Source organism: Macaca nemestrina, chromosome 1 (genome assembly GCF_043159975.1).
Source record: "Macaca nemestrina isolate mMacNem1 chromosome 1, mMacNem.hap1, whole genome shotgun sequence".
Classification (NCBI taxonomy): Eukaryota; Metazoa; Chordata; class Mammalia; order Primates; family Cercopithecidae; genus Macaca; species Macaca nemestrina.
The window spans coordinates 211,051,449-211,077,038 of record NC_092125.1 but is presented as its reverse complement, the minus strand read 5'-3'; the positions used below and the strand labels follow the sequence as shown (position 1 = coordinate 211,077,038).

The 25,590-nt window shown below is 38.6% G+C and overlaps 1 protein-coding gene across 1 annotated transcript in view; it reads left to right on the top strand.

Moving 5' to 3' along the window:
* LOC105494413 (lysine demethylase 1A) overlaps positions 1-25,590 on the top strand; it is a 66,762-nt gene that overhangs the window by 2,575 nt on the left and 38,597 nt on the right. Inside the window, exons 2-3 of the mRNA XM_071098822.1 lie at positions 9,074-9,239; positions 23,600-23,659. Of these exons, the coding sequence (XP_070954923.1) occupies positions 9,074-9,239; positions 23,600-23,659 (226 nt within the window). The remainder of the gene's footprint in view (positions 1-9,073; positions 9,240-23,599; positions 23,660-25,590) is intronic.

The following is a 25,590-nucleotide window of genomic DNA, read 5'->3' as shown; positions in this document are numbered from 1 at the left end:
TGAACACTTGGGTTTGTTTCTATGTCTTGGCTATTTTGCATAATGCTGCTATGAACATTAATATACAGTTTGTTGTATGAATATATTTTCAGTTCTCTTGGGTGTGGGCCCAGGAGTAGAATTGCTTGGTTTTATGTTAATTCTAGGTTTAACTTTTGAGGTACAACCAAACAGTTTCCCATAGCAGCTACACCATTTTACATTCCCGTTATTAAATATATGAGGGTACCAGTTTCTCCAATATTATTATTCTTTTTTTTTTTTTTTTTTTAATTTTTTGAGATGGAGTTTCACTCTTGTTGCCTAGGCTGGAGTGCAATGGCGCGATCTGGGCTCACTGCAACCTCCGCCTCCGAGGTTCAAGCGATTCTCCTGCCTCAGCCTCCCAAGTAGCTGGGATTACAGGCATGTGCCACCATGCCCGGCTAACTTTGTATTGTATTTTTAGTAGAGATGGGATTTCTCCATGTTGGTCAGGCTGGTCTCGAACTCCTGACCTCAGGTGATCTGCCCACCTCAGCCTCCCAAAGTGCTGGGATTACAGGCGTGAGTCACTGCTCATGGCCTTTTTTTTTTTTTTTTTTTCCTGAGACAGTCTCTGTCACCCAGGCTGGAGTGCAGTGGTATGATCTCGGCTTACTACAGCCTCCTCCTGGGTCAAGTGATTCTCCTGCCTTAGCCAGCCAAGTAACTGGGATTACAGGCGCCTGCCACCACCCCTGGCCAATGTTTGTATATTTAGTAGAGAAGGGATTTCACCATGTTGGCCAGGATGGTCTTGAACTCCTGACCTCAAGCAATGCACCCACATCGGCCTCCCAAAGTGCTGGGATTACAGGCGGAGCCACCTCGCCCACCCTCCATATCGTTCTTGACATTTAATATTGTTTGTCTTTTGCTATAACCATCCTAGTGGGGGTAAAGTGATATCTCATTGTGGTTTTGATATGCATTTCCCTAATGACTAATGATGTTGGGCATCTTTTCATGTGTTTATTGGCCATTTTAATATTTATGTTGAAATGACTATTCAAATCCTTGGCTCGTTTTTAAAAATTGAGTTGTCTTCATCATTTTCTTCTAAGAGTTCTTTACATATTCTGGTTAGAGAAATTTTTGATTTTGATGAGACCCAATTTATTTTTTCTTTTGTTCCCTTTACTTCTGGTGTTACATCTAATAAACCATTGCCTTATCCAATGTCGTGAGGATTTACTCCTGTGTTTTCTTCTAAGAGTTTTATAGTTTTAGCTCTTGCATTTATGTTGATGAAAATCTTTTTTTTTTTTTTTTTTGAGACGGAGTCTCGCTCTGTCGCCCGGGCTGGAGTGCAGTGGCCAGATCTCAGCTCAGTGCAAGCTCCGCCTCCCGGGTCCACGCCATTCTCCTGCCTTAGCCTCCCGAATAGCTGGGACTATAGGCGCCCACCACCTCGCCCAGCTAGTTTTTTGTATTTTTTTTTTTTAGTGGAGACGGGGTTTTACCATGTTAGCCAGGATGGTCTCGATCTCCTGACCTCGTGATCTGCCCGTCTCAGCCTCCCAAAGTGCTGGGATTACAGGCTTGAGCCACCGCGCCCGGCCAGATGAAAATCTGTTCTCAGTTAATTTTTGTATATGGTGTGAGGTAGAGGTTCAGCTTCATTATTTTGCAGCTTGTCCCAGCACAGTTTTTTGAAGACTGTTCTTTCCCTCAACATATAGTTAGCACCCTCGCTGATTGATTATAAATGTAAGAGTTTATCTCTGGACTCTCAACTCTATTCCATTGATCTATTACATATTTCCATCCATTCCAGTACCACACTATCCTGATTATTTTAGTTTCATAATAAATTTTGAAATTAGGAAGTGTTCCTCAACTTTGTTCTTCTTTTGCAAGTTTTGGCCGTTCTGGATCCTTTGCATTTCCATATGAATTTTAGGATGAGCTTGTCAGTTTCTGCAAAAAGGGCTGCTGGGATTCTGGTTGTGACTGTGTTGAATCTGCAGATTGATAAGTTTGGGGCACACTGTAAGATTTTACTGTTATATTTTAAGCTCTCTCCTACAAGAAAGATTTTTTTTCTTAGCTAACTGATTAATTTTTTGGAGACAGGGTCTCCTTCTGTCACCCATGCTGGAGTAGTACAGTCACGCAATCATAGCTCACTGCAGCCTCAACCTCCCAGGCTCAAGTGATCCTCTTACCTCAGCCTCCTGAGTAGCTGGGACTACAGTTGTGCACAACCACGCCTGGCTAATTTTTTACTTTTTGTAGAAATGGCTTCTTTCTATGTTGCCCCAGCTGGTCTCGAACTTCTGGGCTCAATCATTCCTCCTGCCTCAGGCTCCCAAAGGGCTGAGATTACAGACATGAGCCACCTCACCCAACCAAGATTTTTTTCTTTGTAATTCTCCTGTGTTTATTTTAACTCATCTTGCTTATCCTGTTTTGTATCCCCTATTGTAATTAGCTCTTAAACTTTCAGAAAAAAAATTAGTTACGTGTTTGTTTGGAACAGCAACTAGGAAGCTTAGCAACTAGCCGCTCTTGGGATCCAGAGGAAACAGACTTTAGAGGATAGTATATCCATTTAAGGAATGAAAAGCAAGCTGAGGCCAGTATAGACAGGCCGTGCTTCAGTAATTCTTCAGTGTATGCAGGGAAAAAAGTGTATATATTTCATGACTTGGGAGCTTATCCAGTTTTGGGAACTGTGCTTTAACAGAATTATATCATTACATAATTAAAATTATGTTTAGGGTATTGGAAGGAGTTCATGTAATTGAGTGTCCCTGAAGCTCCAGTTTCATTAGTTTCAGAATAAATTCACTTTTGAGTATGTGTATGCTAAAATTATGGCAGAATATTTAAGGTTTGAAATTGGTAAATTGGGCTGGAACTTCAGGAACACCATACTCCTTTAGAAATGGTGGCCTTGAGCTAGGCCATGAAATGGCAGAATTTAGAAAAGTGTTCTGGAAAAGGGTGGACTTTTTGGAGTTTAAGTATTTCATCTTCCTCTGATTCATTTTCCTCATGTAAATAAGCCCTACCTTGTAAAGTTTAGATATAATATAAACAAAATGCTTATTGCGGTGTTTGGCATATAATTAGTAGGTGACCAGTAATTAAGGTGCTACCAGTGGAGAAAAGGAAGTGGTTTGAGAAGCATCAGGGAATCCAGAGTGGACAACTGAATGTTGAGAACAGTGGTCATATGAATTTAATTAGAAACAGGAATTGTCTAGGAACAAAATAGATTGAAGGGACCAGTAGTGTTGGGGTTGTAGAGTTGTGTCCATGTTGTAGTGAGCATTAGATTCATGCTATCCAGTATGGTAGCCCTTAGCCACATGTGGCTATTAAGTTTAAATTGAAATTAAAAATAGTTTCTTCAGTCACACTAGCTACATTATAAGTGCTCAGTATAGTACATGTTGAAGCCACAGAATTGGAAGCACAGATAGAGGAGTTTCCATTATGACAAAAAAGTTCATCAGACAGCCCTGAACTAGTTTATGAAGTGCAGACCATAAGTGCTGTGAGACTTCAGAGAAGATAAAAGATTTTTTTTTTTTTTTTTTTTTTGAGATGAAGTCTCACTCTTTTCCCCCAGGCTGGAGTGCAATGGTGTGATCTCGGCTCACTGCAACCTCCGCCTCCCGGTTCAAGCGATTCTCCTGCCTCGGCCCCCAGAGTAGCTGGAATTACAGGTGCCTGCCACCACGCCTGGCTAATTTTTGTATTTTCAGCAGAAACGGGGGTTTCACCATGTTGACCAGGCTTGTCTAGAACTCCTGACTTCAGGTGATCCACCTGCCTTGGCCTCCCAAAGTGCTGGGATTACAGGCATGAGCCACTGCGCCTGGCAGATATAGTTTTAAAATTTACAATAATTAAGAAATAATCTTCAGAGGAGGTGGACCTTGAGTATATGGTGTTGGATTAACAGAAAAAGATGGAAGTAGCTTTAGGGAGCTTAGAGGTTGGTAGAACAGCATTGAGGACTTTTTTACTAGTGTGTTAGTGATTAGAATTAAGTTTGAATTCAGGCCAGTCATGGTGTTTCATGCCTGTAATCCCAGCACTTTAGGAGGGCAAGGTGGGCAGATCGATTGAGCCCAAGAGTTTGATACCAGCCTTGGCAACATGGCGAAACTCTGTTTATACAAAATTACAAAAATTAACCAGGTGTGGTGGCATGCGCCTGTATTCCTAGCTACTCAAGAGGCTGAGGCAGGAGAATCACTTGAGCCTGGGAGGCAGAGGTTGCAGTGAGCTGAGATCATGCCACTGCTTTCCAGCCTTGGTGACAGTGAGACCCTGTCTTATAAAAATAAAAATAAAAAAGGCAGTGTGAATAGTCAAGGCCAGAGAGTTTATATGCTGGTTTGAAAATTTTGATGTTCATCTGTTAAGCTATTAGAAAATATCACATAATGGGAAAATTAACCTGGCAGTTGTGCCCTAGATAAAAGTGAGAAAGGTTTTTTAAAAATTTTTAATTATTGTGGTACGTAGTAGGTATATATATTTATGGGATACATGAGATGTTTTGATAGAGGAATGCAGTGTGAAAGGAGAAAATTTTGTGGTCTTTGTGGGTTTGGTTTTTTTTTTTTTTTTTTTTTTTTTTGAGACGGAGTCTCGCTCTGTCACCCAGGCTGGAGTGCAGTGGCCCAATCATGGCTCACTGCAGCCTTGACCTTCCAGGTTCAAGTGGTCTTCCTGCCTCAGCCCCCACAAGCGGCTGGAACTACAGATGTGCACCACCACCCACAGCTAATTTTTGTAGAGATAGAGTCTCGCTATGTTGCCCAGGCTCATCTCGAATTCCTGAGATCAAGTGATCTGCTCACCTCGACCTCCCAAAGTGCTAGGATTACAGGTGTGAGCCACCATGCCCAGCCCAAGAAAGATTTCTTTATAAAGACTGATGCTTTAAGGAGATTGAGGAGTGAATGAATCATTGTAATAAGGGTAGGGAGGAGAAGGAAGAGACTAAAGATTTAAATTCGAGAGTCATCAGTGTGAAAGTAAGAATAATTACCCTACTCACTCATAGTCTCCCTGTTGGGACATCTTTATGTCCGTGGTTGTAAGTAGTTGTAGAGTCTCTGAAGTCTTTGGGGTTTTTACTTAGGGATGAGAGATGCCTAATCCTTTAGGTTCAAAGTACCCATTCCTTTTCTCAGGGGAATAGTTTTTATTAAAGTTTGTATGATTCTTTCCAATGGTTTTAAAACTTTGCTTAAATGGTCACTTCTTGGCTCCGGGCAATTTAAAAATTATCTAAAAAAAAAAAAAGCTTTATTAAATGAGGAAAGCCGTTTTTACAAAATAAAATTTTAAGCAAAAAATCCCAAAATAAAACACACTACTATTAAGTAGTATTGAGAAGTTAAAATTTATAACATTTATTTTAGTTGTCAGTCTATGAGAAAATGAGGCTACTGGTGAAGCCAAATTTGAGATTGGAAATTAAGCATGATAGTCTTGTTTTAGCCTTAGAATCCATTCTTTTCTTTTCTTTTCTTTTCTTTTTTTTTTTTTTTTTTTTTTTTGAGACAGAGTCTCGCTCTGTCACCCCCGCTGGAGTGCAGTGGCGGGATCTCAGCTCATTGCAAGCTCCGCCTCCCGGATTCACGCCATTCTCCTGCCTCAGCCTCCCAAGTAGCTGGGACTACAGGCGCCCGCCACCACACCCGGCTAATTTTTTTTGTATTTTAGTAGAGACGGGGTTTCACTGTGTTAGCCAGGATGGTCTCGATCTCCTGACCTCGTGATCCACCCGTCTCGGCCTCCCAAAGTGCTGGGATTACAGGCTTGAGCCACCGCGCCCGGCCAGAATCCATTCTTTTCACCCAGCAACTAGACAACCAGGGAAGAATCCAATTTTGTTTCTGTATTTTGCTTTGTTTATGAAGTATTGTGGCAGTCTAGTACTGATTTGACAAGTTGTGCAAAAGGGAGGAGGTTGGTTTTGTTTGCTTTCTTTCTTTTTTTTTTTTTTTTTTTGAGACAGGGTCTCGACTCTGTCACACAGACTGGAGTGCCGTGTTTAGATCATAGCTCACTGTAGCCTTGACCCCCTGGGTTCAAGTGATCCACCTCAGCCTCCTTAGTAGCTGGAACTGCAGGTGCACGCCACCACACCAGGCTAAGTTTTTTTAGTTTTTTGTAAACACAGGGTTTCCCTGTGTTGTCTAGGCTGGTGTAGAAGTGGGCTCAAATGATCCTCCTCCTTCTTCCTTCCAAAGTACTGGGGTTACAGGCTTGAGCCACTGCTCCCAGCTTTTTTTTTTTTTTTTTTTAAGCTTGCTTTGTCATCTCAGGATGCTCTCAGTTGAACAGAGATGGCAGAAGAAACTTCATTCTTAAGTCTACCCCAAGTTAAGTTACCCGAGCAGCACAAGTTAATGTGTTGGTGGTCTCTAAAGGATTAAGATTTGTTTTAACACATGAGTGTGTATTTAATACATTTAAAAATTAAAATTCTAAATCTTGAAGAATCCTAGGGTTCTGTGAAACAGTTTTGTTTTTAATAATACCATCGGATATTATTGCTTCTACCTGTACGTATTTTTCTAATCTCTTTTGTTCCTAAAGACTAAGAACCCTTTCTAGACCAGCCTTTTCCAAGTGTTTTCCTTGTTAATTATTTCTTTGTCAAGACACTGGATTAAACAATATTGAAAAGATTGTTTTTGATGCAAAACTTAGCAGTACCTTTATTTTTTATTTTTTTGAGACAGGGTCTGTGTCTGTCACTCAGGCTGGAGCACAGTGGTGCGATCACAGATTGCACCCCTTGGCCTCCTGGGCTTAAGCAGTCCTCCTGCCTTGGCATCTGCCGCCCCCGCCTCCCAAAGTGCTGGGATTACAGGTGTGAGCCACCACACCCAGCCTTCTCCTTTAATGTGAATTGTGACTCTCCTAGAGGGGACTTGTAAAGATTGCAGTTTCCCAGACTTGATATTGGATCCTTTACTCCTTCAAAGGATATAGTATCTAGTGGAACATCCTTTGGGAAAAACTGAACTACAATAGAAAGGATTTTGTATTAGTCTTTGTTTTTGTCTCAAAATTTGCACATTGTCCAGTTCCATATTAGGTACTTGTTAAGTCATTATTGAGTAAATAAGATTGATGGGCAGAGGATCAAAGGACTGAATCTTTGGGGAAGGGAAGAGTCAAGCACTATTGAGGGGTAAAAGGAAAAGAAAACTGCATACTATAAAAGTTTATGGCCTATTCTGACTTCTCTCCCTCTTTGAAACTTTTTTTTTCTCCTTGCTGCTTTTTCATCCATTGTCCTGAGACCTATTTCCACAGTTTATCTCAGTCAGTTAGGATAAAGTTTAGTATATCATCATCTACATTTCTGGAGTCTTATTGCAGAGACCCTGTATGAGATGGTCATCTGATCAGGATCATTTACTTGGAACCAGATTTTCAGCTTTTTAGGGGCAGGGACACACTCAGTCATAATTGTTTTCTCCATTGTACCATGTGCTCAGTGTTCAGAATTTGAGTAGGTGAATACAATTATTCATATATTAAATAAGATTCTTAGAGCATGGGTCAGAACTAGTCAGTTCATTATTCTTAATTTTTGTTTCCGTTTTCTAACCCAATCCCTATTTTCAGTAAAACTCTTGTACTTCCAGCAGCCATTCCCCCTCCCCCAAATCTTGTGGTCCTATCATTTAAAAAAAAGAGCAAAAAGATAGTATAAAAACAGCTGACCATCCAAAGCTATATCAAAGATGTTTAGCAAGTTAAAATGTATTACATTCACTGTAATCCACAGGACTATTAATCTTGGAAATGTAAAACATTAGATACGTGTGGAAACCACATTGTCTTTGCTTTTTTTCCATGTCTAATAAATTATCTTTTCATGGAATTAATAATAATTAGAATCTTTTAATTGATTCCATAATAATTATCTTTTAATTGATTCCATAATAATTAGCTGTAGTTTCTTTTATTAGGAAGTCACAATGATGATTTGAGAATGTTCCAATGTTGAAAACTATTTGTAATACCATATTACACATTTTGGCTAACCAATCCATAATAATCTTTCCTGTCTTACGCTCTGTTACCCTCAGTGACACATTCACTAAAACTGCTTCCTCTTTTTGCTAATGACATACCTCCCTTTCCTTTATAGCCGGTGTGAATTAGTAGTAAGACCTGTATCCTCCATTTCCACGTCACTTACTCCTTAATTTATTTTATTTTATTTTATTTTTTGAGATAGAGTCTCACGCCCAGGCTGCAGTGCAGTGGTTTGATCTCGGCTCACTGTAACCTCCACCTCCTGGGTTCAAGCGATTCTCCTGCCTCAGCCTCCCAAGTAGCTGGGATTACAGGTGCCTGCCACCACACCCAGCTAATTTTTGTATTTTTAGTAGAGAAGGGTTTCACCATGTTGGCTAGGTTGGTCTCGAACTCCTGACCTTAGGTGATCTGCCTGCCGCAGCCCCCCAAAGTGCTGGGATTACAGGCGTGAGCCACTGCACCTGGCCTCTCCTAAGTGAATTTTTTAAGCAAATGCACCTTTTCATAGTTTCAGTTTGACTGTTGTTATTTTCTACTCCATGCCCTCCATTTGGTTTTTGGAATTGTTTTCCTATTTTCCGTTGGAATAGTAGTTAGAAGCACAGGCTTGGCATTAGACAGCCTTGATATTCTAGTTAACTATATTTTTGTCTGGAAATTCCGGTATGTGAGCATGATATTTTTTGGAAATTTTGTTGGAAATTCCAGTATGTGAGCATGATACATACAATTAAAAATTTTTTTTGAGAAGTTGTTGAGAGCCTTAGAGTCAATGATTTGAATGTCAGTGCTATGATGTAAAAGTTGCAGATTAGTTTGAACCTGAACTGACACAAGATTGTTTCATGAAGGTTTTGTTTTTAATAACTACCTATTATAAGCTGGCTTGTTCCTTGTTGTACACTTACTTCCCTTAAAATGTGAAGTTAACAATTCACATTGATTGATGGTTCCAAATAGAGTCCCTGATTTTAAATGTTCACTGCATTTAGCTTTCCCTGGTATGATCTCCATATAGGTAGAGTACAGAGAGATGGATGAAAGCTTGGCCAACCTCTCAGAAGATGAGTATTATTCAGAAGAAGAGAGAAATGCCAAAGCAGAGAAGGAAAAGAAACTTCCCCCACCACCCCCTCAAGCCCCACCTGAGGAAGAAAATGAAAGTGAGCCTGAAGAACCATCGGGTGAGTTGTAGTGTCCAACGACAGTTCTGTTTTATCTTAGAAATAAGAATTAATGGATTTATTTCTATTCTACAATATTATTTATGTCAATAAACTCTGATATTGGGGCTCCTGCCATGTGTGTCTTTGTGTGTGTGTATACATATACAGGTATATGTGTGTATGTATACACATAGATACATACGTAGTGGTACTGATACTCTTTTTGTGTGTCTGTACATATACAGGAGGAAGGTAAAGGGTGGGAATGGAAGGACAGTGGCAATATAAGGTGGTTGGAAAATAGGAGAAAATAAATGATTAGAGAAGACATACAGAAAGCTACATCCAAAGCACCAGACCCGTCAATGACAGCTCTGATTCAGAAATTGTTCTAGCTAAATGATGTGTTTACCACGTAGTTAGATACTTGATGATAAAACTTTCATGGTGTGGATTGGTTTTGAGAAGTGCCTTTTCCTGGTGAACAAATATAAAAATATATTCTAGGCCAGAAAAATCTAGAAAGATTATGGGAGTCTATAGTTTTGGTTTCAGAGCTTCAAACAGCTCTAAAGAATTCTCACTAACACACCCTCAATGCTGAGTACTAGCTTTCTGAGGATGGCTGGACCAGTCAGGGATACATTCCTTTCTGTTTTGGAGAGCCCAAGCAAAAGCAGTATTTTAATGAATTTTTGTATCTCGTGCCCTTAATGACATTTTATTTACTCTGTTTGACTTTGAATTTTTACTAAGTTCCTCCTCTTGAAATAAGTTTTATATTTCGAATAGCTTCAGACCCACACATCTCTCTGGTTCTTTTAGTCCTGGACCTTTTAAAAACAAAATGGTGGTTTCAGACCCCATCTGCTGTGTCTTGCGTGACTTTCATGGGTACCCAGATTAAGACATACTTCATTTAAGATGTTTTATCTTTTGTTTTAGCCTCTTTTTTTTAAGGGTTTTCTCCCCTATGGTGTTACTGTGAATTACCAGAAGTACTGATGCTTCACTTGAGGGCATTACCAGTCAAGTGTTACTTAGGTTTGGAGCTTATCAAAGTCTGGCTAAAACTTAAAAATCAAATTTATAATTTATAGGACTGTAATAAAGTGTACTAAAGGAATACAGTTTGAGAACATTCAGAAAAAAGATAGATTAGATTCTGGTTTTAGTTCATTCAAAAGTCAGGGGTTTTCTTTTTTTTTTTTTTTTTGAGACGGAGTCTCACGCTGTTGCCCAGGCTGGAGTGCAGTGGCGCGATCTCGGCTCACTGCAAGCTCCGCCTCCCGGGTTCCCGCCATTCTCCTGCCTCAGCCTCCTGAGTAGCTGGGACTACAGGCGCCCGCCACTGCGCCCGGCTAATTTTTTGTATTTTTAGTAGAGACGGGGTTTCACTGTGGTCTCGATCTCCTGACCTTGTGATCCGCCCGCCTCGGCCTCCCAAAGTGCTGGGATTACAGGCTTGAGCCACCGCGCCCGGCCAAGTCAGGGGTTTTCTAAGAAGAGTGGTTTTCCTAAAACTTTCTTAAAATGATTTATTGGGCAACTCCTTGTTTGAAGGTTTCTAGTTTCAGTAGTATATTACCTTTGGGGCTAATGTCCCCCGGGCAAGTGTAGCTGCCTTTTTACTTTACACCTTCTCTCATTTTTCATTTTTCTTCTTCCTCTTTCTAGTCTTACACATTTATCTCTCTTCTTTCTGTTCTTACCTCCAACCTTTCCCTTCACCCTGTGCTTTTTTCTTCTGTGCTCTTTTTGGTTCTTACATTTCTTCTACCTTTGCTGTAGACCTGCTAATGAGATACTTGGGGATAACCCTTTTAATGTCTGTGGTAGCTCAAGAGTGGACTGACTTTTTAGTTCAAGGGCTCTAAGTATTACGCATTGATGATCTGATATCTCAGATGCTGCCTCACCTTTTTTGTGTGGTTGTGTCTCCAGTAAATAATTGATTTACCATAGGTTCCAAGTTGATAAGCGTTTCTTTGAAAATTTTAAACCATGTCTTGGTGTTGCTGTTTGCTTTTTTCTGAAAGCGTTTTTTGTTTGTTTGTTTGTTTTTAATTTCATAAATGTCAGGTATTGTTCCCACAAAAAGTAAATGTCTTAACAAAAGGATTTAGGATTTAGGAGCTGTCTTTATTGTGTTGTAGTTAATTATATTGCAGTGGTTTAGTTTAAGTTATCTTTGTTTTTGGGGGGAAGTTGAAATTTTAAGTTGAGGATGTCTTCAGTGCTTAGAGATGTGATAACAGCCAAAACTTGCTAATATATTGTTTGTGGTTATGAAAATAGTGATTTTTCCTTTAAAACAACTTAATGATTTTGAAAATTTCTGGAGTGAATTAGGAATGTACTTTCCCTAGAAAAAGTGTCAACTTATTAGCCTAAACTGCTTATGTAGTTTAGCAATAGATTGGGTCCTGATGGTGAATCATAAAATGTTATCAGGTAAGTTAAATATTTGGACACTGTCCAGGGTTTCTAAGTCTTTTGTCTTATCATCTTTTGCAAAAGTTTTTAGTCAAAAATTGAATGGAAGCATTGCTATATGACTATATTAAAAGCTTGAGAGAAGATGTAGGTTTGTTTCATTTTTATTTTTTTGGAGACAGAGTCTCGCTCTGTCACCCAGACTGGAGTGCATTGGCATGATCTCGGCTCACTGCAACCTCCGCCTCCCGGGTTTAAGTGATTCTCCTGCCTCAGCCCCCTGAGTAGCTGGAATTATGGACGTGCGCTACCACGCCCGGCTAAGTTTTGCATTTTAGTAGAGACAGGGTTTCACCATGTTGGCCCGCCTCGGTCTCCCAAAGTGCTGGGATTACTGACATGAGCCACCATGCCGGGCCTGTGGGTTTGCTTCTTTACCAAACCGTTTCTTGTTCTTAGTTTTTTTTATAAGGCAATCACTAGGAATTAACTTATTCTGTCAAAAATTATAGGTAAGGGCCAGGCGCGGTGGCTCCCAGCACTTGGAGAGGCTGAGGCGCGTGGATCACCTGAGGTCAGGGGTTCGAGACCAGCCTGGCCAACATAGTGAAACTCTGTCTCCACTAAAAATATAAAAATTAGCCAGGTGTGGTGGTGCGTGCCTGTAATCCCAGCTACTTGGGAGGCTGAGGCAGGAGAATTGCTTGAACCCAGGAGGCAGAGGTGGCAGTGATCTGAGATAGTGCCACTGCACTCCAGTCTTTGTGAGAGCAAGACTCCGCCTCAAAAAAAAATCCAAAAAACAAAACAAAAAAGTAATATTTGCATACATTTCATTCTTACCAACTTTTAAATTTGTTTAGAAATTTTTGCTTTGCTTTCTGCAGTGTGTTAATCTTAACAGGAAGAAAATACTTTGTTAATTATGAAAGCACAAGGTGTCCTGAAGTCAGTGGGTCAAATTGACTGAATAAGGTTCCTCTGGGAGAGTACTGAGAGGAAGCCAGAAAGATGGGAGCCATATTGTGAATAGCCTTGGTTGACTAAGCCAGGCTAAGGAATTTGAGCATTAGGAGTGTCAGCGGTAGCCCTGAGGTTTTTTGAGCAAGGGAGGTTACTCTGAAATATGTTTTTGGAAAGACCAGTCTCATGCTAAGGGTGAACTAAGGGAGTAAAGAAGCTGAGATTGGAGAGATAATTTAGACTATTGGTCAGTGGAAAAATGTTCTTAATATCAAAGTTGAATTTTTATGGAAAGAAAAAGTTTGGGTGTTTTTGTTGGTCTGATTGAACTTATTTAATTGGAAGGAAGTTGTCTCTGTTGACCTAAATATTGTTTTTAGATTTGTCAATTTTTGACCATAACTTAATGTGGCATTGTAGTCCTATGGTAGTCAAAATGGGTAAATAATGGATTTTTCATACCAAATATTACTGTTTATATTTAAAAACTACCTCATTTTGTTTTCCTAAACATTTCCATGCATTTTTATATTTACTGTACTTTTGCATATATTTGTTTTAACACATGATGGTTTTACTTGGTTTCCTAGTACCTTTTCTGTGAAGATGGAAGTTTTTCTAGGTCATGCCAACTAAACTTGAACAGGTTGTCTTTGGAATTGAGTGTGTTTGGTTACTAGCAGTGTCACGTAATAGTGGAGAGTTTATAAAATAGAATCAAATCTCCTTCAGTGGGACTTCATTGATTTAGAATAATAGTCCCCTGGTAAAGTACCTTTTATTTTTTGGAGAAATGCCTTTTTCCTGTCTTTGCTCAGATTGTTACCCTGTGTACATTACATTATTTTCCTCAGTGAGTTTTATATTCCTGTATTAACTGATTCTCCAACACTTGGCTTTTTTATTTTCATATGGAAACATGATTCAATTTTTTTTTCCCTCCGCTGCCTTTCAGCAGTTAGAATTTACCAGAAAAATCTTACTAGTTAGTTCTTGGATTTAAATTTTGTATCGGGTAACTTTTCACTAGAGAACTCAAGATACATTCTGAGTTAGAAGTAACTTAGTTATACATAGCCTGAGACTTTTATGGAAACTTATTCTAAAATAAATAAAAGGAAATTTGAAATGGGTTATTAAGATGCCTTTCTCAAGCCTTCTTCAAGTTAATGGATTTCTCAGTAGAGACATCAGAAGTGTGCTTGTGTCTGTGTGTATATGCATGTGAGTATGTATATCATTTTTCTAGGCTCTGTGATGTCCTAATACTTAAGACTCTAATGAAGCTCAGAGGCTTCCATTAAGTTATTGGTTAAGTCTTCAAATAGATTTTGTTAGATGTGATTGGTCAACAAGTCTGTATTATAATTTATTTTATGAATGACCATGGGAAGAATCACTTTATCTTCTTGTTTATATTCTTATTTGTACCAGAGGAAGCCCTCTTCTCTATTATATGTGGTAATTTTAAAAGTTTGTAGGTAGTGTTTTTAAAGACATGTAGGCTGGCCGGGCGCGGTGGCTCAAGCCTGTAATCCCAGCACTTTGGGAGGCCGAGACGGGCGGATCACAAGGTCAGGAGATCGAGACCATCCTGGCTAACACGGCGAAACCCCGTCTGTACTTAAAAAAACACAAAAAATTAGCCGGGCGAGGTGGCGGCGCCTGTGGTCCCAGCTACTCGGGAGGCTGAGGCAGGAGAATGGCGGGAACCCGGGAGGCGGAGCTTGCAGTGAGCTGAGATCTGGCCACTGCACTCCAGCCTGGGCGACAGAGCGAGACTCCGTCTCAAAAAAAAAAAAATAAATAAATAAAATAAAGACATGTAGGCTGTTTTTGTTTGTTTGTTTGTTTGTTTGTTTTGAGACGGAGTTTCCCTCTTGTTGCCTAGGCTGGAGTGCAATGGCGCGATCTCAGCTCACCACAACCTCCACCTCCCTGGTTCAAGCAATTCTGGCTTAGCCTCCCGAGTAGCTGGGGTTACAGGCATGCACCACCATGCCCAGCTAATTTTGTATTTTTAGTGGAGATGAGGTTTCTCCATGTTGGCCAGGCTGGTCTCGAACTCCTGACCTCAGGTGATCCACCTGCCTCAGCCTCCAAAGTGCTGGGGTTACAGGTGTGAGCCACCACACCCAGTTTGGCTGTTAAATTAACAAAAATCATTTATGTGAGATAAAGGTATGGTAAACAATTTTGTGTGGTTTTAATAAATTTAGGGGCTTGTTCACATAATCATACTGTAGGTTGAAAGTATTTTTAAAATTTACCTAAAAGGTGATGTTAACCTGAATTAGTAAAAATACTAAATTACAGAAAATACACAATTTATGGGTAGAAGAATTTAAAGATTCAATGAAATTTGATCACAAATGCTGTTATAATGAAAATTTCATATAACAAAAGATTGAGGACCAAAAATTTGATGAATTATTTAGTAGAGCAAGTATTAAAAGGTGGTATCTTTTAGACTATTCTATAGAACTTGGCATAATAGAATTTGACCAGAGAAGAGTTGAAGATTAATTTTCTTACTTTAAAAGAAAAAAAATAAACGATACTAATATTTTCACCTTATATTAGTATAGTTCTTTGTTTGTAAGGTACTCTGATCTCTTCCTGTGAGACAGTCATACTGAGTGCAGTCAGTACAGCCGTGGGTGGTGGTTGCCAAGCACTGGGTTTGGCAGCATGAATAGTAATGGCCAGAGTTCAGGTGAACCACTTTGTTTTTTTTAAAATCATGCTGTAACTATTCTCAAGTGGCTAATCTCAGGCTTTTCTCTCTGATTTCTCTCTCCATGCCTACAAATGGAACCAGAGAGAAGGACTAGCTTTCAGGTTTAGTGAGAATTAACTCAGATTACCACCACAGGGAAGATGATAGGATTCTATTACATCCCCAAGCCCAGCAGGAGACCCTGTTTTATAGGTTTACCAGAAGTGACTAGGGAGTTCATTCCTGACAGAGTTGTCTGTGTTGTCATTTTGACATGCTAGTATAAAATAAATGCCCGAAATCATTTGAGTTCTCATTATATGAAGTATGATGCATACATTCAGAAAATAGGCATAGGGTTAGTTCTCTTGCCACCCTCTCCTTGCCTCCCTGCCTTTTTTGAATAACAACATCATTTCAGTGATCTATGCTCCAAAGTTTACTGGAGGGCTAAGGAAAAAAAGTGACAGACTGAAAAAGTAATTCAACAGAATTCTTACGTTCTTATATTTTGAGGCACTATGAATAGATCAAGATAAATATGCTATACAACACATGGTCCCCACTCTCAGATAATTTATAGCCTAGTATGAGACACAAATGTAGACATAAATGCATAATGGAAAGCAAAATACTCAAGTGTGATATCAATATAAAAATTCTAGAGGCATATAGAGGTAGGAAGGGTGAAGAGTAGAGAATTGGTAGTATGGAGGGCAAATTTTTAAAAAAATAAATGAGGCATTTTCTACAAAAATTAAGATTTCCCCCAAATGTGGTAGTTCCTCATTGACTTTATTCTACATATATTATTGTACAATGATAATTATTTTGTCGCAGTCACAGTGCTGGATTATAAGGGTTCAAAGAGAAAGACTACATCCTCCTGCAAATAATTTGTTGTCCAGTGGCTGGGTGTTGTGGTGCATTCCTGTAATCCCAGCACTTAGGAAGGCCAAAGCATGTGGATCAACTGAGGCCAGGAGCTCGAGACCAGCCCAGCCAACATGGTGAAACCCCGTCTCTACTTAAAAAAAAATTTTTTTAATACAAAAATTGGCTGGGAGTGGTGACACATGTCTTAATCTCAGCTACTCAGGAGGCTGAGGCACTAGAATCGCTTAATCCTGAGAGGCAGAGGTTGCAGTGAGCCGGGATTGTACCACTGCACTCCAGCCTGGGTGATAGAGTGAGACCCTGTCTCAAAAAAAAAAAAAAAGAATTTGCAGTTCAGTTTAGGGTTACAGATGTTAATAAGTAGCTACAATGAAGAAACTACAATAGAAATATATAGAAAGTATGGTGAGAACTCAGAAGTTATTTTTTAATTGATAAATAAGATTGTATTTATTATGTACAGCATGATGTTTTGAAGTATAAATACATTGCAGAATGACCAAATTTAGCTGATAAACATGCGTTACCCCACATGGTTATCATTTTTGTGGTGAGAGCACTTACCCACTTTCTTGACGTTTTTCAAGAATACAATGTATTGTGATTAATTATAGTCACCATGTTGTACAATAGATCTCTCAGAAGCTGTTTTTAAATAATGTTTCTCCCTAAAATTGGGTTTTGAAATTTTGTGTTAAACATGAAAGGATGAAGCAGTTTTAGATCCTTGATTTTTAACTGTTTACTACTTTTGGCTGATAAAGAACCCTTGAATCAGATGCTACAAGTTTATGTTTGGTCTTTGAGAGATTGACCTGCTTTTCTTAATGATGTCATTTCATTGGTTATTTTGTTGTACTTTTTATTAAGGCAAAATAGTAATTTGTTTAGCTGATCACCTTTATTTTTATAATTTATTTGAATTCTTTTTGTTGCCATCATTTATTGGGTCTGATCATGTTGTAATAGGAGAACAAGATACTTTTTGAGGATTTTCTCATCTACAAAATGAGACTTGTTATGAGAATCAAATGAGAAAATGTGAAATCCACCTTTATGTATAAACATCTTGTGTTTATTAAACAGAGTTAATTGAACCAAGAATAGGGTGGATTGGTCTTTCATTTAGAAAAAAATTCAGGGCAGCTTTAGACCAGACAGACACACATACTATCTTACTTTGGGAAAGTGTTGGTGGTAGGCCATTTACAGTAATGAGTCACTTATGAAATAGATAACTTTTTAAGTATCTGGAACTGTACGCGTGCACACGTGCGCGTGTGTGTGTGTGTAACTTAAATCTTGATATTTTATGTTAAATCATGAGAATGACAGATGACTTTGGGACTTTCTAACAGTTTTTTTTCTTTCCTCAAGAGAATAATATAATTGAAATTCTTGCATCGGCTGTCGAGTTATAAGAAACGTTTTGTAAGCTTTGTTATTAACCAGACACACCTTAAGCTTGGTAGTTGGACAACGTAACATCTGAAATGTAAGCTTTCTCTGGAACATTTTGAAAAGTGAACACAAACCAAGACTGCAGCAAAATAAGGATCAGGAAAATTTCTACTATGGAATGTGGAGGGAAATGATATGTGAAAAAGTAAATTCTTTCCTTTGGCTTCTAAAGCTTTGCATTTCTCCCTAGCTTGTAGGGCCTTTTACTTTCTTTTGATGGGATCCTTGCTACTACTACCCAGCGGAAGTCTTCAAGCACAAATCTGTGGTGGTATTGTTCTTTCAGCAGTTCAGTGGAAGTTCCAGGCAAGCTCCTACTTCAAGCAAAACAATTTTTCTTTTTTTCTAAACCTTAAGAAGGCTGTTTTAGTTCAGTATTTTAAATGATACTGTAACCCAGGGATTGCTATTCTAGTTGAAACTCATAATTTCATTTTGAAGGCTGCTCAGGCTGATCTTGAACTCCTTGTCTCAAGTGATCCTCCTGACTTGGTCTCTCCCGAAGCACTGGGATTACAGGTGTGAGGCACTGTTAATTCCTCTTTGGAACTGTGACTTTCCTTATCTTCATGAGATTAATCATGCATTTATGACTGCTTCAAATTCTCTGAGCCTATTATTACCTCCATGCTATCTTAAAGTCTTTTTTTTTTTTTTTTTCTTTTTTTTTTGAGGCGGAGTCTCGCTCTGTCGCCCAGGCTGGAGTGCAGTGGTGCGATCTCGGCTCACTGCAAGCTCCGCCTCCCGGGTTCCCGCCATTCTCCTGCCTCAGCCTCCCGAGTAGCTGGGACTACAGGCGCCGCCACCACGCCCGGCTAATTTTTTTGTATTTTTAGTGGAGACGGGGTTTCATTGTGTTAGCCAGGATGGTATCTTAAAGTCTTTTAGTTACGTTCTTACTTCTGAGTTCTATTCTTTAGTTTCCAGCCATCTTTAGAACATTTCCACTTAATTGTATTAGCCGGTTTCCCAAATTTCCCATTTTGTTAGTAGCATTACTAGTCTTCTGAACTTAAAACCCTAGAGTCATCCTGAAAGTTCTTTATCCCTTTTACCAAGTCTGTTGTAAAGTCATACATCTTACTGTGCACAGTCTTTCTCATTTGTTAGGCCTTACCCGTTTTTACTGTCACCTTTTTCTAGTGAATTTCAACTTGTATGTAAATTATTTCAATAGCTTTTCAATTGGATCTCCTTTATCTGGGTTTTCCCTCTAATCCATCTCGTACAAGGTGGCCAGATTAGTTTAACTAAAATAGCATTTGTTGTGCTGTCTTTGTGCCAAAGATCACACAGTTTTCCTCCATTACTACTAAAATCACATTCAGGTTTGGGTACTGGAAAGGGCTTGTTTTACCAATCCACTTGATCTCCCACTGCTTTTTCAGACCATCTCCTTCTGTAAGTAGGTACTGTGCAGTCCTCTGCACATACCATGTCTGTGCTTTTCTCTTTATCTTTGTAAATGATCTGGACCATAGTGGTGGTTTCACTGCCTCGTAGTCTATCCAGATCTCTTGGGAATTGTTCTGAAAGCTTCCCTGGTTTTCCAAGACTGTGTCAGCTTCTTGTTTCTTAACAATAACAAAAGTTTCCTTGTAGATATTTTTCATCTTTTCTCAACTAGGTTGTAAACTCTTTGAAAACAGAGAGTCTACCTATTCTACTTTTGTATTTGTGCTTTGAAGTTTTGGGGTAGATATAGTAAACATTGTTTATTAAATAAGAAACTCAATTAGTGTCTTAATACGGTAGAGACATATATTCCAAGTTGGCTTTAACTTTTGAAATGTTTCTTTCACCTGCTAATTTATTAAATTCAATTGAAATCAGTAGGTTGGCATTCACTTTTATTCCATAAATTTGGTCATTTTGATAAATTTATCTTGTATCGGAAAATCGTTGCTTCCTAGATTTAGAAGTTTCTTAAAATGTTTACAATTTGAATGTGATTCCAAGAAACTAGTCAAAATGTGAATCTGTTTCTGGAAACAACCAACCAGTAATTTTCACTTTCTTGTTTGTTTGCCAGATAAAAGCATTTGAAAGTCAACATAGACTTCCTTTTAAGATGTTGGAAGAGTGATCTCTTATTTTAATTCAGATGAGAAAAAATTCAGTAATGTGATTATAACTACAATACTTCACGGTTCAAGAAGGACTCTTAGATCTGAAGGTCTGAAGTCAACTGAAAGGCTGTTATGTAAGATAAACCAAAAAGATCTTCATTTTCAATTTGGAGTAGCTGTGTACAAATCAGCTGTATGAAGAGTCTCTACTTTAGGCCGATTGTGGTGGCTCACGCTCATAATCTGAGTGCTTTGAGAGGCTGAAGTGAGAGGCTAGTAGTTCAAAAACAGCCTGGGCAACATATCGAGAACCTGTCTCTACAAAAAAAAAAAAAAAAAATTAGCCAGATATGGTGGCACATGCCTGTAGTCCTAGCTGCTCAGGAGGCTGAGGCAAGAGGATCGATCCCTTGAGCCCAGGAGTTCAAGGTTACAGCGAACTATGATGAACCACTGTACTCCACCCTGGGCGACAGAGCAAGACCTTGTCTCTCTAAAAATAATTTAAAAATGAAAAAGAGTCTCTACGTCAAGCTTGAGGACTCTTTTGTAGGTTTGGTGGTTTGGGATAAAAACAAAAGGGAGTTTCTTGTGTAGAGGTGCCAAAATCGAGGTGATATTACAAAGTTGTTTTTGCATATTTTCATTTTCTGTTTTGAATTTGTACTCATGGAAAGCTAACAGCACTACTTGCCCGCTGTTAATGTGTCCTGAGCCACTATCAGAAACAGAGTCCTAGGCTGGAAAGACTCAAAGAGCAGATGAATAAGGGATTTTATATATATCATAATCAGAGACTACCTGGATGAAAAGTTAGCTGCAAGCAGTATTGTATATTTGCTGTTTTTAAGAAAATGTTCAAGAATTGGTCCATAATAGACTGCTAGTAAAGATGATCTTTCAGTTGTCTTTGGAGAAGTAGGCACCTTCAAAGTACTCTCGAGTATGATTGGAGTGAAAATAATAACTTCATTCTTTATTTCCAGACAAGTTAAACCATCATCAAGAGATAAATATCATGTTTCTTAATTTAATTTTAAGCATTTTTAAATTTTGTTTTCCATCATTTCTTATGTTATATGGAACCTTCTGCTTGGTTTTCTTCTACTCCTCTGCTTAAATAATACTTTGGAGTTTCCCTTTTTATTTTTTTTTGAGACGGAGTCTTGCTGTGTTGCCTAGGCTGGAGTGCAGTGGTACAGTCTCGGCTCACTGCAGCCTCCACCTCCCGGGCTCAAGCGATTCTCCTGCCTCAGCTTCCTGAGTAGCTGGGATTACAGGCGCATGCCATAACCCCTGGCTAATTTTTGTATTTTTAGTAGAGACAGGGTTTCACCATGTTGGTCAGGCTAGTCTCAAACTCCTGACCTCATGATCCACCCGCCTCGGCCTCCCAAAGTGCCGGGATTACAGGTGTGAGCCACCGTTCCCGGCCTGGAGTTTCATTTCTTTTTTGACATTTTGTTATGGGATCCCCTTTAAAAATCTTTGCAGGGTATTGAATATTTTCTATATTTCCCCTGTATTTTTTTAAATTTAAAAAAAAGTATCTTTTTAAGAAGTTTTTAAATTCCTTTCTTCAAAATCAGAAGACAAAAAAGACTACCTTGTTGCCCTTTTGTTCTCGTTGACCTATTGAGTACGCAAGTCAGGGGTAAGAAATCCGTCTGTTTTTGTGAATCAGAGCACCATTGATTCACACACACAAAAAATCAGCCAAGAGCTACCTGTAGGTTAAATTAATGAGTTTATTGTATGACATGTGTTATAGTTGGAAAAGAAGGAAAACGATAGGATTAGGAAAGATAAAGTAATTCAGGCTTAGGCTCACTTCAAAGTGTGTGTTTTTTGTTTTTTTGGTTTTTTGCTGTTTTTATCTAAGTTTTTAGTGGTGAAATACCTTCATGACAAGAGACTGTTACTTTTATTTTTGCCAAGTCAGAAACATAATTTGAAAGATAACAGCTATATTATTCCTAATCTTAAGTGTGATTCTTGGAAACTATTTGTTTCATTGTTCTGAGTCCCTCGCTGCTCCCTTTCTTCCCCAAATACAATTCAGTTTTCTGATCCAGCTTGGTTTTATTTGGAACCAAACAAAACAATGGCAACATTTTTTAAAACCCTATGAAATTTATTATTATTATTATTATTATTATTATTATTATTATTTTGAGATGGAGTCTCGCTCTGTCGCCCAGGCTGGAGTGCAATGGCGTGACCTTGACTTACTGCAGCCTCTGCCTCCCAGGTTCAAGCGATTCTCCTGCCTCAGCCTCCCGAGTAGCTCGGATTACAGGCGAGCGCCACCACACCTGGCTAACTTTTGTGTTTTTAGTAGAAACGAGGTTTCACCATGTTGACTAGGCTGGTCTTGAACTCCTGACCTCAAGTGATCCACCCACCTCAGCCTCCCAAAGTGCTCGGATTACAGGCCTGAGCCACTGTACCCAGCTCTACAAAATATATTTTATGAATAAAGTCAGAATTTACTAAGAATGAATATATCTGATTTTAAGTTTATAGTAGAGTTTAAAATACAGGACCTGTATTTTCAAGATAAGTTTTCAGATTGGATTTAGTAACCTGATCATCTCTTCATGATTGTATGCCTTTTTCCAAGGGCTATAAACAGGTATACCTTGGGCCTTGTCTGAGAAGCATAACGTTTTTGAACCTAAAGGACCCTTCAGACGAGAGCATAGTAAAATGAGTTTAGAATGAGATTCTATTCTATCTTCATAACAGGGCATGTATCTTCTAGCAACACATTCTAATATCATTATTAGAAATAATGTCTTATATCTAAGTATCTTTTTATTCTCTTTGTTGTTCCCTTCTAACTCAAATGGTGGAATAATCAATCTGCTTTCTTATTGGGGTATATATTTTAAAATAAACTGTTTAATGAAGCTTGTCTGAGTTATTTAGATCATTGGGAGGTGGTGTTTTATATCTTCCAAAGATCACACTCATTTTCCTATATTGTACCAGGTGACTAGAAGCTTAAGAGCATCATGGCATCTGTCTTGATGATAGATTTTGGAAGAGTTCAGAAGACAGTCTATTCTTTTTCAGATTGAATTTTCAAGCTTTGATTCTTTTCTTGAAGTTACTTCTACATATTAATCAGTGAGGAAAATTTCTTAACAAAGCTTATTATGTAGCATGAAGTAGAAGATTCAACATCTTGCCTGCCTTTCTGTGTGTTCCCACAAGTGTGTGTTTATCTACAGTACTTGGCACAAGCACACAGAGTGTCTTATTATGTATTCTTTAGTTTTATTTAGGAAGTACTGGCATATTTAACTGTAGTAGTGTCTACTGTGTATAGTAAATGAAACTTCTTTGGAGACTGAGTCTTTTAATTATACTCCCTACTTTGAAGAGAAGGAGAGAATTTTTCATTAAAATTAGAAAGTTAAATGGATATTAAGTTGATGCTGAATTGCAACACCAGATTCTAGAGTCTATGTCACCTCCATTTCCAGTCTAGCAGCTGTTAGTAAAAGACACTTGGAATCCATTTTCCCCCATCCAGACTATTAATATTAAATAAGACCGACAGCAAGGATTTAGTGATTAAAAATACTATGTACTTTGTTCCACTGCCTTTCAACAAGAATCAGCATGTAAAGTTGAAACTTCCTGACCAGAATTTGGAAGACTATGATGTAATTCCCTGGGCCTTGATTCCAGAAGAAGGAGCTCTCTGAATATGGGTTTACTAGTTGGTGGCCAATTCATGAGTCACCAACTATTAGGCCTTTATGTCCAGATATTATCCTAATTTATGGAGTAAGGTCCCTGAGTTCTCCTCTTTCCTTCCACAGGGCAAGCAGGAGGACTTCAAGACGACAGTTCTGGAGGGTATGGAGACGGCCAAGCATCAGGTGAGGGTGGCATTAGATGCTTGCCACTTAGTAGCAAGAGCCGCCAAGTAGGAATTGATGCTTGCAAGTGTTTTTGGCTGTGGTATCCACATTTTAGCCAGAAGCGCAGGTGAAATGTAACCCACAGGACATAGTAGTGTAGTAGTAGAGAGTGTAGCGAGAACAAAGGCAAGCAAAACCTTTTGAAGTCCTCAGGCCGATCTCAGCCCTCCACTCTTTATGTTTTCGAGGAGATGGCGGGTACTTTTCTCCCCAGCAGCCTTTATATTAATAGTAAACATGATACAAAACATAGACTTAGGAATCATGGGGCCCTTAAGAGAAATACAGCAGTACACACAGAGAGGAAAAGCCGCAGGCTCAAAAGTCTAAAAACACAAAGGACTGAGAGGCATTCTAGGACTAGTCAGAGGAACTACATGGGCAAGTGACATCTTTTTAAAAATGGTTGTTACATGGTATTGGGTACCTTTTTTTAGTTAACATTACATAGTTAATCATTCTTCAGTTTAAACATTTTGTTTCTCCTGTGAAAAATGTCTTTTGAAAAGTCTGTTTGAAATACTTTTTCTGTTCAGACCAAACAGTATGAGATTTTTACTTCTAGGAAAAAGTAAAGAATTTATAGGGGCCACCATCTGGAACAGTTAAAATTTATCCCAGCAATCCAAAATAACGTATCTGGATTTCATCCTTTGTCTCTTGAAGGATGTTTTTGTTCCAGTTGCTCAAAACTGGTTCATAGATACATTTTGATAGAATTGGAATAGGCGCTACTTCACTTTTGGAGGTTGTTACTTTTCAACTGTCTTAAGTCTGCTTTATTTGCATATAACAGGTCCTGGAATTATTTGTATTTTACTCTCTCGAATTAAAGATAGTTCATTGTTAATACAGCAATTAGTAGTTAGGGGATCCAGAATGTTAGGAGAAGACTTTTAAAAATGTTGTCCCAAGGATTTCTGGTTGATAATCAGTACATGGTTATCTCAGCAGAGTTAAACCCTGTTCAGAGTCTATATCTGTGGCATATAAACCTTCAAGAATGCTTTTCATCAAATGACACACAATTAGATCTTCCATGGAACTGTTGAAGATCAGGGATGGCCTTTAGAGTCTTAATCTTGAAGAAAGAGATTGAGTTTTCTTGTTTTTTGTTTCTGTTTTGTGTGTGTGTATGTGTGTGTGTGACTGTTTGCTCTTTTGCATAAGTAAACAATATCATATATTGCTGAAAGTGAAAGCAGACTTTCATATAAAACAGTGGTGCTGCTGATTACTGTTAGTAGAACATGAATTTTGAGTGTTTCCAGGAATGATGGTGACTGTTCTAAACCCTTCAGTACCTCTCTTTGGGTATGTCATGTTCAGAAGTATGCATTTGTGAAATGATCAATCAGGGTTAGAAATGTACTTGTAAGAGATCAACATTCTTCTCTTAATGAAGCCAGATGACCCTCATGGGTATCTTGGTGCCAGGATCATATCTTGACTTCTTAAAATCCACCTCAAGTTGGTATACACATCCTAAATCTTAGAGCTAGAAGAGAACTTGAGGTCATCTTGTCTAACTTCCTGCCTTCAAACAGTATTGTATCTCCCTTATTTATGGATTAGGATCTGAAACCCAAAGAAGTTAAATAGATTGACCAGCAATACACGAGCAGTTCTGGAGAAGGAGAACCCAGGGATCTTGCTTCTTAGTGCAAAGACTATTCCTTACACCCTTAAAATCCTTTAAAATAGTGTTTGCCCTAGAAATTAAAAAATCTGAATTATAGGAGGTTGTATAATTCTCTTTTCATTTTCTCTCACCTCCCGCTATTCCTTATTCTTTTTATTTTAAAACTATTCTAGGACTTGATATGATACATCTCTAGTTTTCTCATTTTAAGTAAAGTCTTTAATATGTAGATCCCATCAGGCTTTTG